Genomic DNA, 20020 nt, shown 5'->3' on the forward strand with positions numbered 1-20020 from the left:
GCCTCCAGGAATGAAGCGTTGACTATCTCCACGCGACATTACTGCCAAGCAGAAGCTGTTTTGTGTATTGTATGAGTTCTTCCTGCACATTCTTTCCCCCAGAACCTGGTGGAAAATTTAGACAGGCCTATGTCTAAAGTCAGTGAGTGGAATTTTTTTTTTTTTTTACAATAACTATGATGATGGCAGGCATTGAGACATGATAAGATCTTGTAGCCACGGCCTAGCTTCAATACCTAAATAACCTATCACTTAAAAGATTGCTGCTTTAAAAACTTTATCCCAGCCATGACTTAAAGGTATGTAAAAAAAATTCCTGGCGCCAAGGAGAAACACCTGAAGGTGAAGGGACAAAGTGGGTAGGTCGCCTGCCTGCCGGGGCCAAGGCCAAGATTACACATTAAAAAAAAAAAAAAAAGGCATGGCTCGGGGTGTGCGCCTGCGCAGTACGAATCCTCCTGCGCACTGGCAGGCCCGGAAGGGCCGGGGGCGGGGATAAGGTTGCTAGGAGGACGTGGTGACGCCGGGGCTCCGCGCTCCTCTCCGCCAATGGGCGGCGCGCGTCGCCGTGACGCTCGGGGCGCGTCACGGTGACGCCGCGCGAAAGGGCACGGATCTGCGGGCGGGGAGGACATTCGGCCTCTGTGCGCCGCAGCCTGGCCGAGCGAGCGGTTGAGTGTTCGCCATCTTAGGCAAGTGCGCGCGGCCGGGCCTGGGCGCGGAGGGTGCGGGGCGCCGAAGCCCTCAGGTCCCTGGTGGCCGCCGCCTTGGCGCTGGGCCCGGCCGGGGCGCGGCGTCCCTTGGGGGAAGACGCCGTGACCTCGTCAAGGGCGCCGAGCCGGCCGGCGTGTGTCTCTCCGGCTCGGTGCTGCGGTGCCATGGCCCCGTGCGGGGTCTCTCACCTCCCCCCCGTTTTTCTCCCCCCCACCCCGCAGGAGCATGTTCTCGTCCGTGGCACATCTGGCCCGGGCGAACCCCTTCAACGCGCCGCACCTGCAGCTGGTGCACGATGGCCTCTCGGGCCCCCGCAGCCCCCCGGGCCCGCCCCGGCGTTCCCGCCACCTGGCTGCCGCCGCCGTGGAAGGTGAGGTCACCCCGTGCTCTGTGCGAGCGCCGGTGTCATGCTGTCCTTCCCCCCCGCCCCCTGCTCAGCCTCCGAGACCCGGGGGGCTGGAGGTCCCGGAGAGAGGACCGATCCCGGACGCTGACCCTGGGATGTCAAGCTCTGCTGACACCCGAGGCCGCTGTCGGGATCCTTGGCCCTCCCTCAAGGGCGTGGAAGGGCCCGGGCCCAGCGCCACTCACTCAGTGACCTCTCTGTGTCCCCAAAGGAGTAGAGGCAGAGAGGCGGCTCCCAGCTTCTTTATCTCCCCCGTGTGCCCGCTTGGTCAGCCAAGTCAGCTGGGTAAAGTCTCCTTTCTGATCACTGGTCAGCCACAGTTGCAACTCCATAACTTTTGATTTGCCTCTATTTTTTTTTTTTTTTAACCACCTCCTTTGCGCTCACATTTTCCAAGTTTTTAAATTGTTAGCTGATGGGAGGTCATCTTTCCGTTTGGTTGACTATGAGGTGATGGGAGGGGGTCTCTCTCGCTTTTGGTGCTGCTGGTGAGGGAGATGACTTGCAGATCGTTAAGAGGTGGGCGTCCCTTTGAGGTTATATTCTGGGATTCGAGGTGGTTGATTGAATTGTGCGTTTTAAATCCCAGTGGAACGTGGGTATAGGGAAACCTGAACATTGAATTATAGGAGTCAAAAGTGGTTACCGACACTGCCTGTAAAACAGAAAGGCGCCCCCCCACCCCCAGTCATTCATGTGCTTCTGTTATGTCTTAAATGTGAATCGAAAAGCCCTTCCGCTTTCCGCGTTATTTCCTTTCATCGTCCTCTGTTTTAAAAAGCTAAAGCCGATGGTTAACGTTTTTTTGACTTCAGGAATTAGGCACATGTGGTTTTATGGGAGTTCATGAGTGAGTAGTTGGCTAATAGCTGGAGTAAACGTTAAAGCTAGCAGGCTGTACGTGTCAAGTGCTCTTTTTGAATTTGATTTGTTCTTTACTCTCTTAACAGCTGCGCTTAGTTGCAGTTACCACCGTAGGGACTTTTAGAGAATAGTCAAAATAAGAGGCAATTGAAATCTCACAGATGCACATCCTGATAATTTTAAGTGATTTGATTTGACAATGACTTTCTCATAATTTACACCGTATAAGAACTCATCTTTCTAACTAATTGTAGCTGGTGGCTAAAGCTGCCTAGTAGTTATAGTACTATTTCAAAAGGAAATAGAATTTTTTTTTAATTCCCCTGGACTTCTCAATCTCTGAAGAAATAATTGATTTTTTTTCTTCAATCAAACAGAGCAGTATAGCTGTGATTATGGATCTGGCAGATTCTTTATCCTCTGTGGAGTTGGAGGAATTATTAGCTGTGGCACAACACATACAGCATTGGTTCCTCTAGATCTGGTTAAATGCAGAATGCAGGTTTGTGTTGCATGTTGGACCAAAGCATTGTTGAAATGTGGTTGCTAAGTTGTAAGATAAAGACTGCTACTAACAAGATATGTGGAAACCTAACTACCGAGGAGGTAAGTTGATGACCACTAATACGAGTTTATATTAAAATGCATGGTGTGTCTTGTCTTATTGCAGAGTACAGTTGTGAATTTGGCTCCATGAAGTATTATGCACTGTGTGGCTTTGGTGGGGTCTTAAGTTGTGGGCTGACACACACTGCTGTTGTTCCCCTGGACTTAGTAAAATGCCGCATGCAGGTTTGTATTGGCATGAGTGGTTTTATTTATACTTATTTCTACTGTATAAATGAATCATATTGATATGTCAGTATGTGGGTGGGTGTCTGTGGAGGTAGGTGGACAGCCTCTGGGAGCTGGTTCACACCACTTGGAACTTGCCCCAGGCTGTCAGGTTTGCAGGCAAGCCTGCCATTTTACTGGCCTGGGTGTGTTCTGTATATGTGGTTTTTCTTACTAACTAAAAAATGGTTTTAAACTAGCATGTAATTCTATCACTTCCCTCTTCCTTTGCTCCTGACAACCCCTCCCATGCATCCACTTGCCCTCAAATTGATGGCCTCATTTTTTACTAGTATATATTGTGCTGGGGATGGAACCAAGGTCTTTAGTATGTGTGCTAGGAGCACCACAACCACTGAGCCACATTTCCAGCCTTTTGTTTCTTTCTTAAAAGATTTATTTTTACTTTGTACATATGTATACCTACATGTATGTTCATGTACCACATGTGTGCCTGGTGCCCAAGAATGCCACAGGAGGGCATCTGATTCCCTGGAGCCTGAGTTACAGGTGGTTGTGAGCCATCTGGGTGCTGAGAATCCAGTCCAGTGCTCATAACGAGCTGTTGAGCCATCTCTCCAGCCCCAGTTCTCAGCTGTTTGAAGAGCTTCACAACCGAGAAGTGAAGGCATCACAACTGCTGGCTTCAGGAAAGACATTCCTAGTTCCTTTTCATTTTCTTTTTTTAAGGTGTTTTTTTTGTTTTGTTGTTTTTTTTTTTTTTTCTGGATTGTTACTTAAGTATGTGGATGCCCAAGGAGGCCAGAAGAGGGTGTTCCATCTCCTGGAGCAGGAGTTACCAGGGTTGTGAGCTGTATAGCATGGGTGCAGGGAACTGAGCTCTGCTGGAAGGGCAGTGTGAACTCTCAGCACTGAGCTGCCTCTCCAGCTCTCCTTGACTGTGCCTCTCACACGTGTGAGTAGACTGTAAGTGCATCATAACTGCTGGTATTTCGTTCTGGCCAGAGGTCTTTTTCAAGGCTTGCTAATTTAAGACCCCAAGTAGTCATTGCATAAGTATTTTATATATCAGAATGGGTAATCAATCTTCATGTGTTATGTGAAGTAACTTCCTGTCCCTAAATATTGCTAGACTGAGGCAAAGAACATGTTGATTTCTCAAAGCTCTTACTGTCTCTATAGGAAAATTTTGTGAGCATTGCCTCTTCTATATTTATTTTTATTATTTGAATATCTTATAACTATTAAAACAAAAGTAATCAAACATTAAAAATTTATTTGTCCCAAACAGGATTAGAAGTCTCCTTACCTAAAAGAGAAAGGAAGGTGAAATATTAGGAGGGAGAGAGAGGAAGGTGATGTATACCAACCCTTCTAGTACTGGCAGAAATAGTGAGATAAGCTCCCCTTACCCCATTGGTTGTTAAGTGAATAGATGTGAAGTATAGCTTCTCTGAAACATGCATGTCTTCTGGAGTGAATTTAATTTCTGAAGTAAAAGAGATTCTTAGATGCTGTACCTCTAAAAATTGTATTTAGTTTGATTATCTACTGTTCACAAAGGTTCACAGTATAGTATAATCTACTTAAGGACTCCGATATCAGGAATACATATTTACATATTTAGACAATAAATAGCTTTAAGTTGTTTTAAAAGGTAGTGTGGTGGTACATGCCTTTAATCCCAGCACAGGCAGGTAGATCTCTTCAGTTTGATGCCAGCCTGAACTGTATAGTGAAAGAGACCCTGTCTCGAAAAAGAAAAAGGTGGTGAGAATTAATAACAGTTTTTTTGTTATTGTTGTTGGAATTTTATAGTTATGATTATCCAAGAGTTAAGTATAGTTTAAAGGAACCTAGACCTTAATGTTGAAGTTGTTTCTACTTGTAAGAATAATCCTGAGTAGGGCCTGGGAAGTGGTAGCTCATGTTTATAATCCAGCACTTGGGAGGCAGAGTTAGGAGGCTCACTATGAGTTTGAGGCCAGCCTGGGATAGAGACCCTGTTTTAACCACCCACATCGTCCCGGTTTGGCTAGGAAGGTGGCTCAGTTGGTAGAGTATTTGTTATGTTAGTGTGAAGAATTTAGGTGATATTCCTAAGCACCTGTGTAAAAAGTTGGGCATGTCTGTAATCCCAGCGTCAGGGAGGATGCAGGAGAATCCCTGGAAGTCGCTGCCAGCTAGCCTGGCACTGTGGTGGAGAAAGATCCCAAGGTAGATGTTCCCAGCATCAACCTCTGGCCTCCACATGCATGCACACAGAAGCACACACACATGAACATACCACACAGATTTTTAGAAATCATAGGTGTTTATATTAAGCTAAGAACTGGCATACACCTTTTTTTGTAGTTGATAAATTTTAAAATAAAAAAGAAAAACTTAGTAGAATACCATGTTTGCAAAGTGTTAGATATTTTTAAATTTTATTCTTTTAGAAAACTCATTGTAAAACTTGCAAATAAACACCACACAGCTAGTTAACATAGCTCTTTGCATTTTACTAACATTTCCCTTCTTAAAGGTGGACCCTCAGAAGTACAAGGGCATATTTAACGGGTTCTCCGTTACCCTGAAAGAGGATGGTGTTCGTGGTCTGGCTAAAGGATGGGCCCCAACTTTTATTGGCTACTCCATGCAAGGGCTCTGCAAGTTCGGCTTTTATGAAGTCTTCAAAGTCTTATATAGCAACATGCTTGGTGAGGTATGTGGGTTAACTTTGACACTAAAAGTCCTGAGTGTTTGGGATCAAAAAGAATTGTGTTTTTTGTTTGACTTACCATGTTTTAGCTGAAGAAATGGCCCCTGGAATAGTGAGCAGCCTGTCTCAAATCATAAAGAGAGGATGAAAAACAAAGTGTATTCCATACATTACTATGCTCCTCTTAGTGCACTATATTGGATTTCTGTGAAGCTTGTCTTAGACCAGAAAAGGAGAGAAGAATATTTTTAAGATGTCTGAAGTTGTGTTGTGTCGTAGAAAGTCACATTGAAGTAGACAGTGCGGCAGCGATTCACGTCTGTTCTGTATTTGATTTTTTAGGAAAACACCTATCTGTGGCGCACGTCACTGTATTTAGCTGCTTCTGCCAGTGCTGAATTCTTTGCTGACATTGCCCTGGCTCCTATGGAAGCTGCTAAAGTTCGAATCCAAACCCAGCCTGGCTATGCCAACACATTGAGGGAAGCTGTTCCCAAAATGTACGGCGAAGAAGGCTTAAATGCGTAAGTGAGCATTTTCCTGAAAGTAACCACTGGGGAGAAGAACTTAAGTCCATTTGTCCACCTGAAAATGAGTTGAAACTTTAAGTATCTGTGGACTTGGGTGGCTTGGGCTTGTTAGAACATCTCTAATATGTTGACAGTTAACTTGGCATGTTTCGTATACCAACATGCTTCCTTAGATCCACCTTTGTGGATGATCTTGAATTGAGTTCTACTTGTAAACTTCTTGTTTCTTGTAGTTCCAGTCCAAGAAACATCCAGCAACTTTGTTGGTTGTATAGTCAAAGGTGCTTGAGTCATTGGCATGTGAGATGAATACACCTGCATGCTAGTCTTAGGTTCTGATGGAAATGACTGGCGTTATGCTGTCATGTGTTACTGTCAGGACTCAACTGGTGTGCGGACACTTGTGTGCTGGTGGAAGTCTCTGCTAGGCTAACTCAGGCACCTGTGTAATTAGCATCCTCATTTCCTAGGTTCTACAAGGGTGTTGCTCCTCTGTGGATGAGGCAGATTCCATACACCATGATGAAATTTGCCTGCTTTGAACGTACTGTTGAAGCATTGTACAAATTTGTGGTTCCCAAGCCCCGAAGTGAATGTTCAAAGGCAGAGCAGCTGGTTGTGACATTTGTGGCAGGTTACATAGGTATGACTTACTTATTTACATTCTTATTTACTTAGTTATTTATATATAGGCACGGTCTCACTGTATAACCATGGCTGTCCTGGAACTCACTCTGTAGAACAGGATGGCTTTGAACTCAGAGATCCACCTGCCTCTGTCTATCATGTGCTTGCATTAAAGGTATGCACCACCACCACCACCACCCCAGCTGGTATGAATTATTTAGAACACACTTGTTCATGAAATTATGAGCAGATTGTATCACTTCCACTATTGGTCCCTTTGTGAAGAAAAAAATTCCAAAGATTAAAAAATGCAGTTTTATCTTCCTGTTTTTATGCTCTGCTGGATTCATAAATACTTTCTAATTACTTCCTAAAAGTCTTATTTTATAATTCCCATTATTATGGCACACCACTATTGTGCTTGAAAATGCATCTGCTTATAGCCATCTATCTATAACTCCATATGAAGGAGATAATGCCCTTTTCTGATCTCTGAGGGCATGCCATTTGTGAGCATACGAGGCATGCATATGGTACACATGCATACATACATGCAGGGAAAACACTCACATATAGAAAATGAATAAATATAAATTTTTTTTTAAAAAGATTTAAATAATAAAACTGGAGAGCCAATGTGGTAACACATGCCTGTAATCTTAGTACTTGGGAGGCTGAGGCAGGACTATCACTGAATTTATCTTGATTTTTTTTCCCCCCTTCAGCTGGAGTCTTCTGTGCAATTGTTTCTCACCCTGCTGACTCTGTGGTCTCTGTACTGAATAAAGAGAAGGGAAGCACAGCTTCTCAGGTCCTGCAGAGACTCGGCTTCAGAGGTAAGATTGGCTTCCCCCTAAAGACAAAGCACCATGTGGGGAGTGGCGGGGAGTGGCGGGTGGCGGGACACTCCATTCACACGTCCTCTGTGAACCAGGTGTGTGGAAGGGCCTCTTCGCCCGAATCATCATGATTGGCACTCTGACCGCACTACAGTGGTTCATCTATGACTCGGTGAAGGTCTACTTCAGGCTCCCTCGCCCTCCTCCACCTGAGATGCCAGAGTCTCTGAAGAAGAAGCTTGGGTTGACTGAGTAGATGATGCATCAAAGTAACATGGACTGAATCTGCTTGTTGATCAGTGTTGAAGAAAGTGCAGAGGAACTTTTATATATTGGACAGTGTAGGAATTGTCCGTTCCAGATGTAATTACTGTAGTACCCTTGCTGAAGGCAAGGGTTTCAAACTTACTCTAAATAAACTCATCCACTCATGATGTAGGTCTACGAGTTTGTTGTTTTAAAACCTGGTATCGAGGCTTGACGGGGATGGTTCCACGCCCTTAATCTCAGCACTCAGGAGGCAGAGGCAGGTGAGTTCAAGGCCAGCCTGGTGTACAGAGCGTGTTCCAGAATAGGCTCCAAAGCTACACAGAGACCCTGTCTCAAAAAACCACCAATACCACAAACAAAATCTAGTATTGAAAAAAGATTTAGTCATAAAATAGTTCAAAGAATTAAGATATTCTCCCAGGAAAAAATGTAAATTAACCATTGGTGTTATTCCTGAATTGTCCCCTCACTCAAGGAGGTCCTGTATTAGGAAATAATCTTAAGTTTTCAAAACATGGTTTATTAAATATGGATAAACACTCATTTGTGGGTTTGTTTTGACAAGCTAGTTTTGGGATAGCAAATTTTTGTCTCCTGTCCAGTTTTTGAGTTTACTGATCTTTATTTGTAAAAGGTCACCCAAATTAGACTAATTCTTAGAATGATAGTTAAGGACCAAAACAGGATTGCTAAAAAAACTCGTAAAGTAACCTGCTCTTCACACAACCAGACAAAATCTACTGTCGGCTATTTCCAGTTTGGATTTAAAGAGAAAGACTGCCAGAAAACTGTCAGGTGATTGGAGCTGGAGATGCAGCCTCAAGCATACTCAAGACTCCTGAGGTTTAGTTAGAGGCTTCAACCACATTTTAAAACTACAGTGTAATGTTTTCGGAGGTCAGTTTTCCATTTAGAAATACAAAGGCCCAATTTATGCTCTTCTGATTACAGTTTTGCCTTGAAGTCCTTGGTTGTTTGGAGAGGGCTGACAGTCTCTACATAAGATAAATATAAAATGTGTGTGTATGTGTGCTGGGGTAGGGATTGGCATAATCAGCCCAAGAATTCTGTTTTGAGACAAGGGGCTGAACTTTTGTATCCCTGGCTGCTGGTCTGGAACTTAACCACAGTGAAGCCAGTCAGGTGATCCTCCTGCCACAGCTTTCTGGGGTTACAGATAAGAGCCACCATAGCCTGCTTCTGCAAGGATTCCAATAGAGAGAAATGCTTCTATTATAATTCTGTTTTCTAAGAACATTGAACTAAATAGGAGCCATGCATCTGGTTGGATGTTAATTTCTCTGTTGTCACCTTATGCCTTTACTGAAGAGAGGAGGAAGGGTTATTAGGTGTGAGATTTTTAGGTGAAACTTGGTGTTTTCTGGGTCTAGCCAGATGGTTACTGTGATAACTTGGCATTGGCAGTATATACATTCCTTACTGCTGTGTCACAAGACAGGTACCTAAGTTAGGGCACAAAATCTCAAGCATTCGAAGTTCTGGCTCTGGGTCTTCGGATGGTCTTCAGCTTTTCATTCGCCTGGGCTAGAAAGGTTCTCTTGTAGCATATTGGTGGCTCCAAGGCAGCTGGGGCTGGGTGGCTTCTAAGGCTTGTAGTAAAGGCAAAGATGAAGCTGATTTAGGACTTGACCTTCAGAGTTTTCTAGCAAACTTCCACTGTATGACAAATCCCAGATAAAAGGGAAAGAGTAAAATTGATTGTTTTGTTTTTTGTTTTTTTTTTTGAGACAGTTCCTCTATATATTCTGGCTGGTCTTGAACTGACAGACAGGACTCTCTTCTTCCTGAGGGCTGTTATTGAAGGTGTGTACCACCATACCTTGCCCAAGGCTTTCTTGCTGGGAGGGTCATCTGCCAGAACGTAAGAACAGGTGGGATTGGAAATAGAGATAGATTGGTACAGACAACCCAGACTAGATCAAGGACCTATTCAGGATACACAATCAGCCGTTCATTTCTAAAGTGTTTTTATTGATAAATGTAGGATTCAAGAGCAGGTTTTATTTGTAGGTGTTGGTACAAAGTATGCTGTGTTCAAGCTGTTGAGAACTGCTCTTTCCAGTTGAAGAGTTCAAAGTCATTCTGATTGTTACACAAACATTTGTTCTTCAAAATCCAAGTAAAACGTCCACTTTGAAATTTATTCCATGGGTGTATGCCTGCGACCCTAGCACTTACGAGATAGAGGCAGGTGGATTGCTAGCTTGAGGCCAGTCTGGGCTACTTAGAACCTCTGATTTCAGATGTACTAATAAAAAGTACTGATAAGTACGTAAATCTAATAATTTAATATATATGTTGGGGGTGGTTTTTTTTTTTTAAACATTTCATTTGATCACATGTCTAATGTCAATTCTGTAGACTGGTAGTTCAGTTGAATTGTGTTGGAAGTGAAAGACTGTATACTGATTTCCAGAAGCTTCCAAGATGATAATTACTTCTAAGAGCAATTAAATCTCAAAGTCTGATTTTGCTCAATTGTTTGCACTGGGTGACTGGTGTAACAAAAAACATAAATTAATTGCTTTTTGTGTAAAAGCTTCATGGAATGTTTCGGCCATGCTTTAACTGGGCTTATTAACATTTCTGTGATACTAAAGCGTCCAAAGTATGCTGATGAGTCAGGAAGTCCTGCTGTTCACTTGGGAGTTACACATTGCTTCCTTTGCATAGGAAATTGTGTGGTTGTTTACATAATTTTTTATTATTAAAGCAAAAATTTCCGTTTAAAACTTCAAGTTTCACACAGTACCATACCAGGACAGCCAGGGCTACACAGAAAAATTAAAAAACAAAACAAAACAAAACAAAACAAAAACCTAATTTTTGATGTTTTTGAAACAAAGTCTCTAAATAGCCTTGCCTGTCCTGGAACTCACTGTGTAGACCAGGCCAGCCTTGAACTCACACAGGTCCACCTTACCCTGCCTCCTAAGTGCTGGGATTAAAGGTGTCACCACCACACCTGGCAGGAAACAAACTGATCTTTGAATTCAGAGGAATCTAGTTTTCGGTTGAGTGCTATGTCTTCCTTGAAGTGTCATATATTAATAAGTTAGCTTTCCTTAGATTCACTTTAATACAGTTCCTCATGTTGTGACTGCTAACCATAAGATTATTTCTGTTGCTATTTCATAACTGTAATTTGGATACTGTTCTGAGTTGTAATGTAAATACCTGTTTTCTAGTGGTCTTAGGCCAACCCCTGTGTTTGGAGTTAGGTCCTATAGGTTGAAAACCGCTGCTCTAGAGACTGAAGTATGACCTGGCCATTTCCTACAGTGCAACAATGTCAACATTTTCTTTTTTTTCTTCCCCCTGAGACAGGGTTTCTCTGCTTAACAGCCCTGGCTGTCTTGGCACTTGCTCTGTAGCCCAGGCTGGCCTCACAGAGATCCTCCTGCCTCTGCCTCCCGAGTGCTGGTATTAAAGGTGTGTGCCTAGACTGTCGAGTGCCATACATGCACCAGTCACAGTAAAGTTTGAATATATTAAATGACAGTTTGGGTGGGTCTCCAAATAAAATACAGTTCCTGCCTAATACTGTGGACAGGATTTGGTGTAGAAATCAGGTGGCTTGCTCTGAGGGAGGCAGTGATTTGAAGATGGAACATAATCAATTCGAGAGGCAATACTATTGCAAAACCCAAACCTCGGTACCAGGTACTTTGCTAACCAGTGTTAAGACTGGTCTGTGTCTGCCCGACACTCACGGATGAACTATTGCTGATTTTATTGACTACATCTGGCTTGATTTGAAATGTTTAAAGAAAGGACATGCCACAGGAACACAAAGAATCATTAGACTAATTGCAGGGGTATTGGTAAATATAACCAAAGTGCATGATAAACCTGAATGGAATGTCTCTATGACTCACTTTTGTATTCCTTTCACTATGTACAGTGAATATACACCAATAAAACTTTTAAAAATTAGACAAAAAATCTCTACAGTAGTTATTGAAGTAATTTTATTTTCTACTGATAGGAAATAGATCCAGAGGTTTTCATTGTTCCATATTTGTCCCAAAAGGTAATTACATGACCAATAGATTCTTTTCTCATACAATAGATCTTGATTACGGTTTCCCCTCCCTCAGCTCCCAGCTCCTCCCCACCTCACCTCACCTCCAGATCCACTCCTTTTATCTCTCATTTAAAGAAAGAGGTGGGGCTGGAGAGATAGCTCAGAGGTTAAGAGCACTGGCTGCTCTTCCAGAGGTCCTGAGTTCAATTCCCAGCAACCACATGGTGGCTCACAACCATCTATAATGAAATCTGGGGCCCTCTTCTGGCATATAGGCATACATGCAGGCAGAACACTGTACATAATAAATCATTAAAAATGAAAGAAAAGAACAGGCCTCTACAGGCGTGGCAGCGGCCCGCAGAGGCAGGCAGGCAGGCGCGGCAGCGGGCCGAAACACAGTTGCAATAAAGACCAGAAACTGAGCTATTACCCGCTGAAGAGTTAGTGAAAACAAGCTCTTAATCAAGAGCTTGGAACAGGGACGCCTTTAATCCCAACACCCGGGAAGGAGCCATCTCCGTGGGACGGAACCAGAACGGATCTGAACACTCTGTCTGAGACCAACCAGGGCCCAGCTGCTGATCCTGTGAAACACAACAACTTGGAGGTGTTGGGGTGACTACCCTGCTCAGCTGAAATCCATCCGGGAGAGGATTCAGAACCCTACAGTTTGAAATCTGAGGAAACAAGATCAGCTGAGGAGTTGACGAATGAGCAAAACGTGACCTGAGAACACAGAAGAAGGCGCCACCCAGCCACCAACCAGATCACCAGTATACACTTCAGTGACTGAGAACAGGTAAGCTTCCATCTCCAGACCGACAGATCAGGTCTCTAGCCCCTAGGCCCTACCCATTGGAGTCCCAAAGACCAGACAGCTACCTTTCCCTGCTCCCCGACCAAAAAAAAAAAAAAAAAAACCCAAAAAACAAAAAAACTAACCCCTATGAACCTAACAACCACTGAAACCATAAGCACACCCTGCACCAACTGGGAACAACTGCTCCCAGAGACAGAACCCATTAATACTGATTTGACTAAGTTGCTCCCGAAGAAACAGAACCCAACAGCACCAATTTAACCAAGAACTCCTAGTGAACCAAGACTAAAAATTAGAACAAGAGAGGCACCTTCAGACACAGACACTGCCTGCACCGAGCAGAGGAAGAGATGAGTAGACGCCAGTGCAAAAATACAGGCAACAACATAAAGACCTATATGACAACATCAGAACCTAGCGATTCTACACCTGCAAGACCTGAACATACCAAGAAAGAAGAACAGGCCTCTAAGAGATAACCACTGTCTTAGTCAAAGTTCTATTGCTGTGAAGACACCATGACCATGGGAACTCTTACAAAGGAAAACATTTGGGAGGCACACAAGCAGACATGGTGCTGGAGAAGTAGCTGAGAATTCTACATCTGAATAGCAGGAAGAGAAAGACACTGGGCCTGGCTTAAGGTTCTGAAACCTCAAAGCCCTCATCTAGTGAGACACACTTCCTCCAACAAAGCCACACCTATTCCAACAAGACCACACTTCCTAATAATGCCACTCCCTATGAGCCTATGGGAGGCCATTTTCATCACAACAACCAAACATGACAAAATAAAAGATAAAGCAAAACCATCATATCAAAGTTGGACGAAGCAACCCAACAGGAGAAGAGTCCCAAGAGCAGGCACAAGAATCAGAGACTCACTTGTTCTCACAGTCAGGAGTCCCATAAAAATACTAAACTGGAAGCTATAATACATATGCAGAGTAACTGTGACAGACCGGTGCAGGCCTTGTGCTTGCTGCCTCAGTCTCTGTGAGCTCATGTGCACCTTGCTTAGTTGTTTCAGAGGGCCTTGTTCTCCTGGTGTCCTTCATCCCCGCGGGCTCTTACAGTTTTTCTTCCTCCTCTTCCAAGGGGTTCCCTGAGCTCTGAGGGGAGGGATTTGATGGAGACCTTCTATTTAGACTCTGGCTGTGGGTCTCTGCATCTGTTCCCATCTGCTGTCAGAGGAAGCCTCTCTGATGATGGCTGAATAAGGCACCAATCTACAAGTATAGCAGAATATCATTAGGAATCATTTTATTGATACTTTTTTTCTTTTTCTTTCTTTCTTTTGTTTTCTTTTTAGACCAGTAGTGTTTGGTTTTATCCTAGGTCTCAGGGCTACCTAGTCTCTGGGTCTTGGTCACCCAAGCAGTCTCATGCAGTGGACCTTAAGTTAAATCAGACATTGGTTGGCTACTCCCCCAATTTCTTTGCCACCATTTCCCTGGCATATTTTGCAGGCAGGACAGATTGTAGGTCAAAGGTCTTGTGTTGGGCTGGGTTGGTGTTTACATTTCTATTTTGGTAGCCTGCAAAGACACTAGAATGTAGGGGCGAAGGCTCCATATAGGCATCAGCTGGACTTGTCGATATTCAGTGAGTTGTGTGGGTGTTGTCATCGGCAATGGGTCCTCTCTGTCAGTTTGCAGAGAGCAACCTATTCGCAACTGCCTGGGTTGTTGGGAGACTTCATGTGATCCCCTTGGCCAACAACTCACCTGAATGCAACCCAGTCCCAAGCTCATTTGGTAATACGAGATGGCCAGTTGAGACTCCGTATGCCCCATTATTAGGAGACTTCATGAGAGTCACCTTCATATATTTTAGGGTTTCCTGCACCAGGTTCTCATATCATCCCTCAAATGCCCCTCAGTTCCAGCTGTCTCTCCCCAAAGTCTCTCCCTCTACTGTTTCTCCCCTCCCCGTTCTTGCCCTGGTAGGAGAGGTGGGCTCTAGTGGAGACATATTGCCCTGGCCTATTATTGTGTTTCCCCCCATAATATTTTTATTAATTATTTGGGGATTTCATGTAATGCACGCCAATCTTACTTACTTCCATTCTTCCCAGGTCCATCCTCCCATCCCCACTCAAAACAAAGAAAAGAAAAAAAAAAAGCAAGTCCTATTTATGTTGTCCATACACTCACTGGAGCATGGTCAAACTCCCAGGGGCCGGCCCCTTACAAGTAAACTGGATCCTTCCTCACCCCCCACCAGAAGCCATCAACTGTGAAGAGCTACACTTCAGCATGTTTATCACAGTTTGTAAGGACTTTCTTTAAAAGCTTCCTGTCTGGACTGTTTCTTTTTCCTTTTCTTTCTTTCTTTCTTTCTTTCTTTCTTTCTTTCTTTCTTTCTTTCTTTCTTTCTTTCTTTCTTTCTTTCTTTCTTTTTTTTTTTTTGGTTTTTTGAGACAGGGTTTCTCTGTGTAGCTCTGGCTGTCCTAGAACTCACTCTGTAGCCCAGGCTGGCCTCGAGCTCACAGAGATCCACCTGCCTCTGCCTCCTGAGTGCTGGGATTAAAGGCGTGCGCCACCACTGCCCGGCTTGGACTGTTTCTTTTTGGGGGGCAAGTTGTCACAGAAGCCTTGGTTATGAGTCTGCAGCCATCGACACCACTGTAAAAGAAACTTCCTTGTCCACAGCGGGGATCCATGGATCCTGTCCATGGCAGCAGCAGGGATCATGGACATCAACGTGGCCTCCGACGGCAACATGGTTCCAGCGCTGAAGTCTTTCGAGGAGACTTAATCCAGAAAATGAACCATTCTTGGATATCTTGTCAGAGTCAGGGTGATTGTATGGTTGGGCAGTGTGTCCTGGGGTAGTACCTGCACCAGCTCCAGGCTGCTGCCCACCACTCTGTCAGCATCCTGGGAACAGCCAATAAGACCTTCTGTTGTGGAATATTCTTCTAACTGTGTAAAGGTGCGTTACATTTGTTTAATTAAACAAAATTAACCCCGGCGTCAGGTGGCTGAGTCAGCAATTAGCTGACAGGAAGTGGTAGGGAGGAGCTAAGTGTAGCAAGTGTTCTTTAGTAGGTGCTGAGCAGATGGATAGCCTCTGTTTTGGGAGACAGGAGCAAGGACAGAAGGTTATGTTAGTTATTATGCAGCGCTCTTTTATTCATTAAATGGCATGAGGCATGACAAAACCCACTGTAACGGTTTATTAGGAAAAGGGGGGACAGAAAAGATGTGCTTAGGCCTACTGAAAGACTTACACAGGAAGAGGGGGAAGGGTACGAGGGATCCAACTTTTATGGACTCCCCCGAGCATGTGCATATGGGTTTACGTAGCTACTCCACACATGCACATAGATTATGTGATCATGCTGCATGCAAATTATGTGACCACAAAGCACATGGATTATGTAGGACGTAAAGCCCGGAATGACTAAGCATCTCGACAGCCCATGCATGGTCATGGGGGCGTGGCTAGAAATGGTTAGCTACTTGCTATTCAACCCCTGAGTTAGCAGGATTTTACCTCAGCTTTTGAATCCTGAGTTCTATAGAAGGCAAGAGATTGAGATAAAGTTTCCTTTAGTGATCCCCCATCAAAACAAATCACAAAACTGTATTTAAAAAATAATAAAAAGACGCCCCAAACCAAAGTTATTTTTTAGTTGTGATTCTTTTTTCCTTGTTTGTTTGTTTGGCTTTTTGAGACAGGGTTTCTCTATGTAACAGCCCTAGCTGCCTGCCTCTGCCTCCCGAGTGCTGGGATTAAAGGTGTGTGCCACCACCACCTGGCTTGAATAAATAAATATTGAAAAAAAATAGAAATAAGAATAGAAAAAAAAATATTGGAATTCTAATACTTGTTTTTATCTTCTCCTTCTAACCTCCTTCCCCTACTCATTACTCTGTCCCAACCCCCAACTCAAGTACGCACCCCCATAACCCAAGGGCTGCTCCTCCCAGCTCAACAAGTAGGCAAAAGGCAGATCCACACCTTCCTACTCCTCTCCCCACCCCCTCCATCTCCCTCCCTGCCCCCCCCCACTCATCCCCAGCTCTGTAGCAAAAAAACCTGCCTCGGTCTCCCTTTCCTCTCTGAGCTCAATGGATCGCAAAGATCTTCTCCACCCTTCCTTCCCCCCCTCCTACTTCTCCCCACCCACCTCCTGTCACTGCCACCAAATGTAGTTTTTAACTTAATCTCTACTATTCTATTGATCAATAAGACTCAAAAATCAGAGGCTGGGGTGAAAACCTGCTAGTTCAGAGAGGTTGAGAAGCAACTAGCTGACCTTCCCTCTTCTCCAGTTTCTCAGGAAAAAAAAAAAGCGTTCTTCTGCTCTTATAAACCAAAAAAGACTGCCATACTCAAAGTCCCTCCCTACTACTTCCTGTGCATCTCTCTATCCATCTTCCAGACTCCCTCTGACTCTTTATGACTACTTTATGTCAACAAGTTGCTGGCTCCACCTCCTGATCCAAGGTTGATTTTATTTAATTAACACAAGCACAAACTTGGGGTTCACAATGTGATTGAATATCCCACAACATTTCCTCCTTTTTGTCTAAATAAAAAGGAAAGGTTTTAACTCTAACACAGTAAAACTATATACAATAAGAACAATTATCAGGTAAGAATTACATTCACAATGTCCTGTCCATTTGTATTTGGCAAATTCAAAGAAAGTACTCTATCCTATCCTGGTGAGTTCAAAGTTTTATACCTAAACCACTTTCTATCATAACTTGTATTACCAACCTAAAAATATCTTTTTAGACCTTAAAGCATTTTCTTAGATAAACAACTTAAGCTTTTATGTCTCTCAACCTTATAAACTTCATATTTCTTTTGTAAGTTTCTTTTCTGAATTTGATAACAAGGGAAACTATCTAGTCTTCAACCCCATCAGAGATCCAAGGATAAAATATTACTTGAGTAAACAGGAAGTGCAGAGCAAGTAACTTAAAAAACTATAGAAATGACAGAGACAGCTGGCTGCCTGGACAGTCACCCAAGGTTGATTTTATTTAATTAACACAAACTCAAACTCAGGGTTCACAGTGTGATCAAATATCCCGCAACAATCCCAGGCTGGCCTTGAGCTAGAAAGGATTCTCCCACCTCAGCCTATCAAATTCGGGGACTACAAGCGTGGGCCACCATGTTAGATGTCATACATGTTTTTGAACAAATGAATGAAGCAGTTAAAGGTAAAATTACTGACATGGATCAGCAGGTAGAACTAGAGTCATGGACCCAGGGAAGGGAAATAAGTAGTTAAAACAAGCTGAGTCAGAGAAGGGCAGATACCGTTCTGTAGCTGAGGAGGGACAGAGATGGGTTAAACACTAACTGTTATACCAGTCGGCTATATCCAGTAGCCTTTTAGAGAGAGGTAGCTTAGGCTGCAGGGATGGCTCAGTGGTTAAGCACACTAATCTATTGCTGTCCTTTTTTTTGTTTGTTTGTAAGATTTATTTGTTATATACACAGTGCTCTCCCTGCTGGCCAGAAGAGGGCATCAGATCTCACTATAGATGGTTGTGAGCCACCATGTGGTTGTTGGGAATTGAACTCAGGACCTCTGGAAGAACAGGCAGGCAGTGCTCTTAACCTCTGAGCCATCTCTCCAGCCCCCTTGCTGTACTTTTTACTACTATAGATTACTTCAAAGTTTCTGTAATCAGAATCGCTAATGCTATTCTGTTTTTCAAGTGTGTGTGTGTGATGACATGCTTGTACATATCAGCGGACAGCTTGTGGGAGTCAGTTCTCTCCTACCATGTGGATTCCAGGATTGAACTCAGGTTATCAGGCTTGGTGGCAAGTGCCTCTGAGCCATTTCATAGCCTGCTAATGCTGTTTTAAATGTAGGCTCTCCTCGAGTAGCTTAGGCTGCTGTGTTGAGGCAGAGGCCCCGTAGCTTGGCAGCCCCCTGCACCACACTGGTTTATACCCTTCCGTTTGCACCAATGCTGGTCCAGATGCTACTTCTTACTCTGTTTTAGGTGACCCCCTATGAATGCTTCTTTCTCCAAAATCCATGTGATAAGATGTAGTTATCATCATGAGGCATTTGGGAGGTGACTAAGTCATCAAGGAATAGTCCTCAGGATCAAGATTGGAGCCTTCATGAAAGATGCCCGAAGAGCTGGTATGTGTAGGACACAGCGAGAGGGCACTCTCTACAAAACAGAAATCCCTCACCAAGCTGTCCCTTGGTCCTGGACTCTCAGCCTCTAGAACAGTGAGGAACAGATTTCTGGTATTTGTAGTCACCCTCATTCTGTTATTTCTTTTTAAAAAATTATTTTTTTTTATATGTATGAGTATTTTTCCCTGAATGCATGTCTGTGCACCACGTGAGTGCCTGGTAACCTGCAGAGGCTGGGAGAGCCAGACGCCCTGGCACTGGAGTGACAGGCAGTTGTGAGCTCCCGTGTGGGAGCTGAGAATTAAACCTGGAGTCCTCTGGAAGGGCAGCCAGTGCTCTTACCACGGAGCCACCTCTCCAGCCCGCCTGGGTGTCTCAGCTCACACTGAGACAGGTTGTTCCTTTCCCCATCTCTCTAGCTCAGTGGCCCTCAACCTTCCTCACGTTGTGGGGATCCGGACCATAGAAGTTTTCATTGCTATTTCCTAACTGTAGCTTTGCTGCTGTACTGAATCATAATGTAAATATCCGAGATGCAACCAAAGGGGTCACGACTCACAGGTTGAGAAACCACGGCAGCCCTTTGGCATTTCTTAAATGGCGGTTCACACTTTGGTCCCTTTCCTCATCCCCTAAACCAGGAAGGACCCACTGTTACCAGATTGTTTTCCTGGCTGTGACCTCTCTGGTTTCTTTTCCTCTGATAGGGTAATGTATACTCTCGCAGTCATGATCGCCGAGGGGAAGTTCTTCAGCCCGGGTTCCAACCACACATACGCTTCCTGGCTGCCAGAGAGGCCAGAATCAGAGCTGGCCCTGTCCAGATTCCCATTGCGGGCTGGCAGTGTCGGAGAGACTCCTTTCCAGACAGAAAGGGAAGGCAGGGTGATTTGGGCTCAGGATTGGAGGGTGCAGCCTATCCTGGCAGGAAATCATAACTGACAGAGTGTGAGGCCCAGAAGCAGAGGGAGACAGTGCTGGTACACACTCACTCCCTTTTTACTCAGTGTAGGACCCCGCCCCGGGATGGCTCACATGCAGGGTGGGACTTCCAAGTGCATTTAAGCCTCTCTGGAAAAGCCCTCACAGATAGGCTCAGAGGTGTGTCTGCCAGGGGGGAGTTACAAGTTTCGCCATAGTTCTTTTGTACATCCAGATGTTCAGTCCGTTTCAGTGTACTACTGGAGAGACAGCCCAGCTCCTCTTCCAGAGGACCCACCTCGGTTCCCGCCTCCCACATCAGATAGCTCTTTAACTCTAGCTCCAGGGG

The 20020-nt window shown here is 44.3% G+C and overlaps 1 protein-coding gene and 1 non-coding gene across 3 annotated transcripts; both read left to right on the forward strand.

Moving 5' to 3' along the window:
• Nucleotides 1-584: 584 nt before the first annotated feature.
• Nucleotides 585-7913, forward strand: Slc25a3 (solute carrier family 25 member 3). Of its 2 annotated transcripts, none has more exons than XM_059245323.1 (8): nt 585-692; nt 936-1084; nt 2362-2486; nt 5307-5486; nt 5826-6007; nt 6484-6656; nt 7366-7476; nt 7575-7913. In XM_059245323.1, exons 2-8 carry the CDS (start codon nt 940-942, stop codon nt 7733-7735), a joined length of 1077 nt encoding a protein of 358 aa, XP_059101306.1. In that variant the 5' UTR covers nt 585-692; nt 936-939; the 3' UTR covers nt 7736-7913. The 2 variants fall into 2 exon arrangements, with proteins under 2 accessions (XP_059101306.1, XP_059101308.1); XM_059245325.1 differs by lacking the exon at nt 2362-2486 and adding an exon at nt 2655-2776.
• Nucleotides 6172-6415, forward strand: LOC131895426 (small nucleolar RNA SNORA53). The gene has a single exon (XR_009375180.1). It is a non-coding gene; the product is annotated as a small nucleolar RNA SNORA53 (small nucleolar RNA).
• Nucleotides 7914-20020: the final 12107 nt, after the last annotated feature.

This window comes from Peromyscus eremicus, chromosome 18 (genome assembly GCF_949786415.1).
Source record: "Peromyscus eremicus chromosome 18, PerEre_H2_v1, whole genome shotgun sequence".
Classification (NCBI taxonomy): domain Eukaryota; kingdom Metazoa; phylum Chordata; class Mammalia; order Rodentia; family Cricetidae; genus Peromyscus; species Peromyscus eremicus.

Coding starts and splice junctions, on each gene's coding strand:
- Slc25a3 (XM_059245323.1), top strand. CDS start 940: ATGTTCTCGTCCGTGGCACATCTGGCCCGGGCGAACCCCTTCAACGCG. Junction 1,085..2,361: donor GGCTGCCGCCGCCGTGGAAG/GTGAGGTCACCC, acceptor TCAATCAAACAG/AGCAGTATAGCTGTGATTAT. Junction 6,008..6,483: donor GGCGAAGAAGGCTTAAATGC/GTAAGTGAGCAT, acceptor CTCATTTCCTAG/GTTCTACAAGGGTGTTGCTC.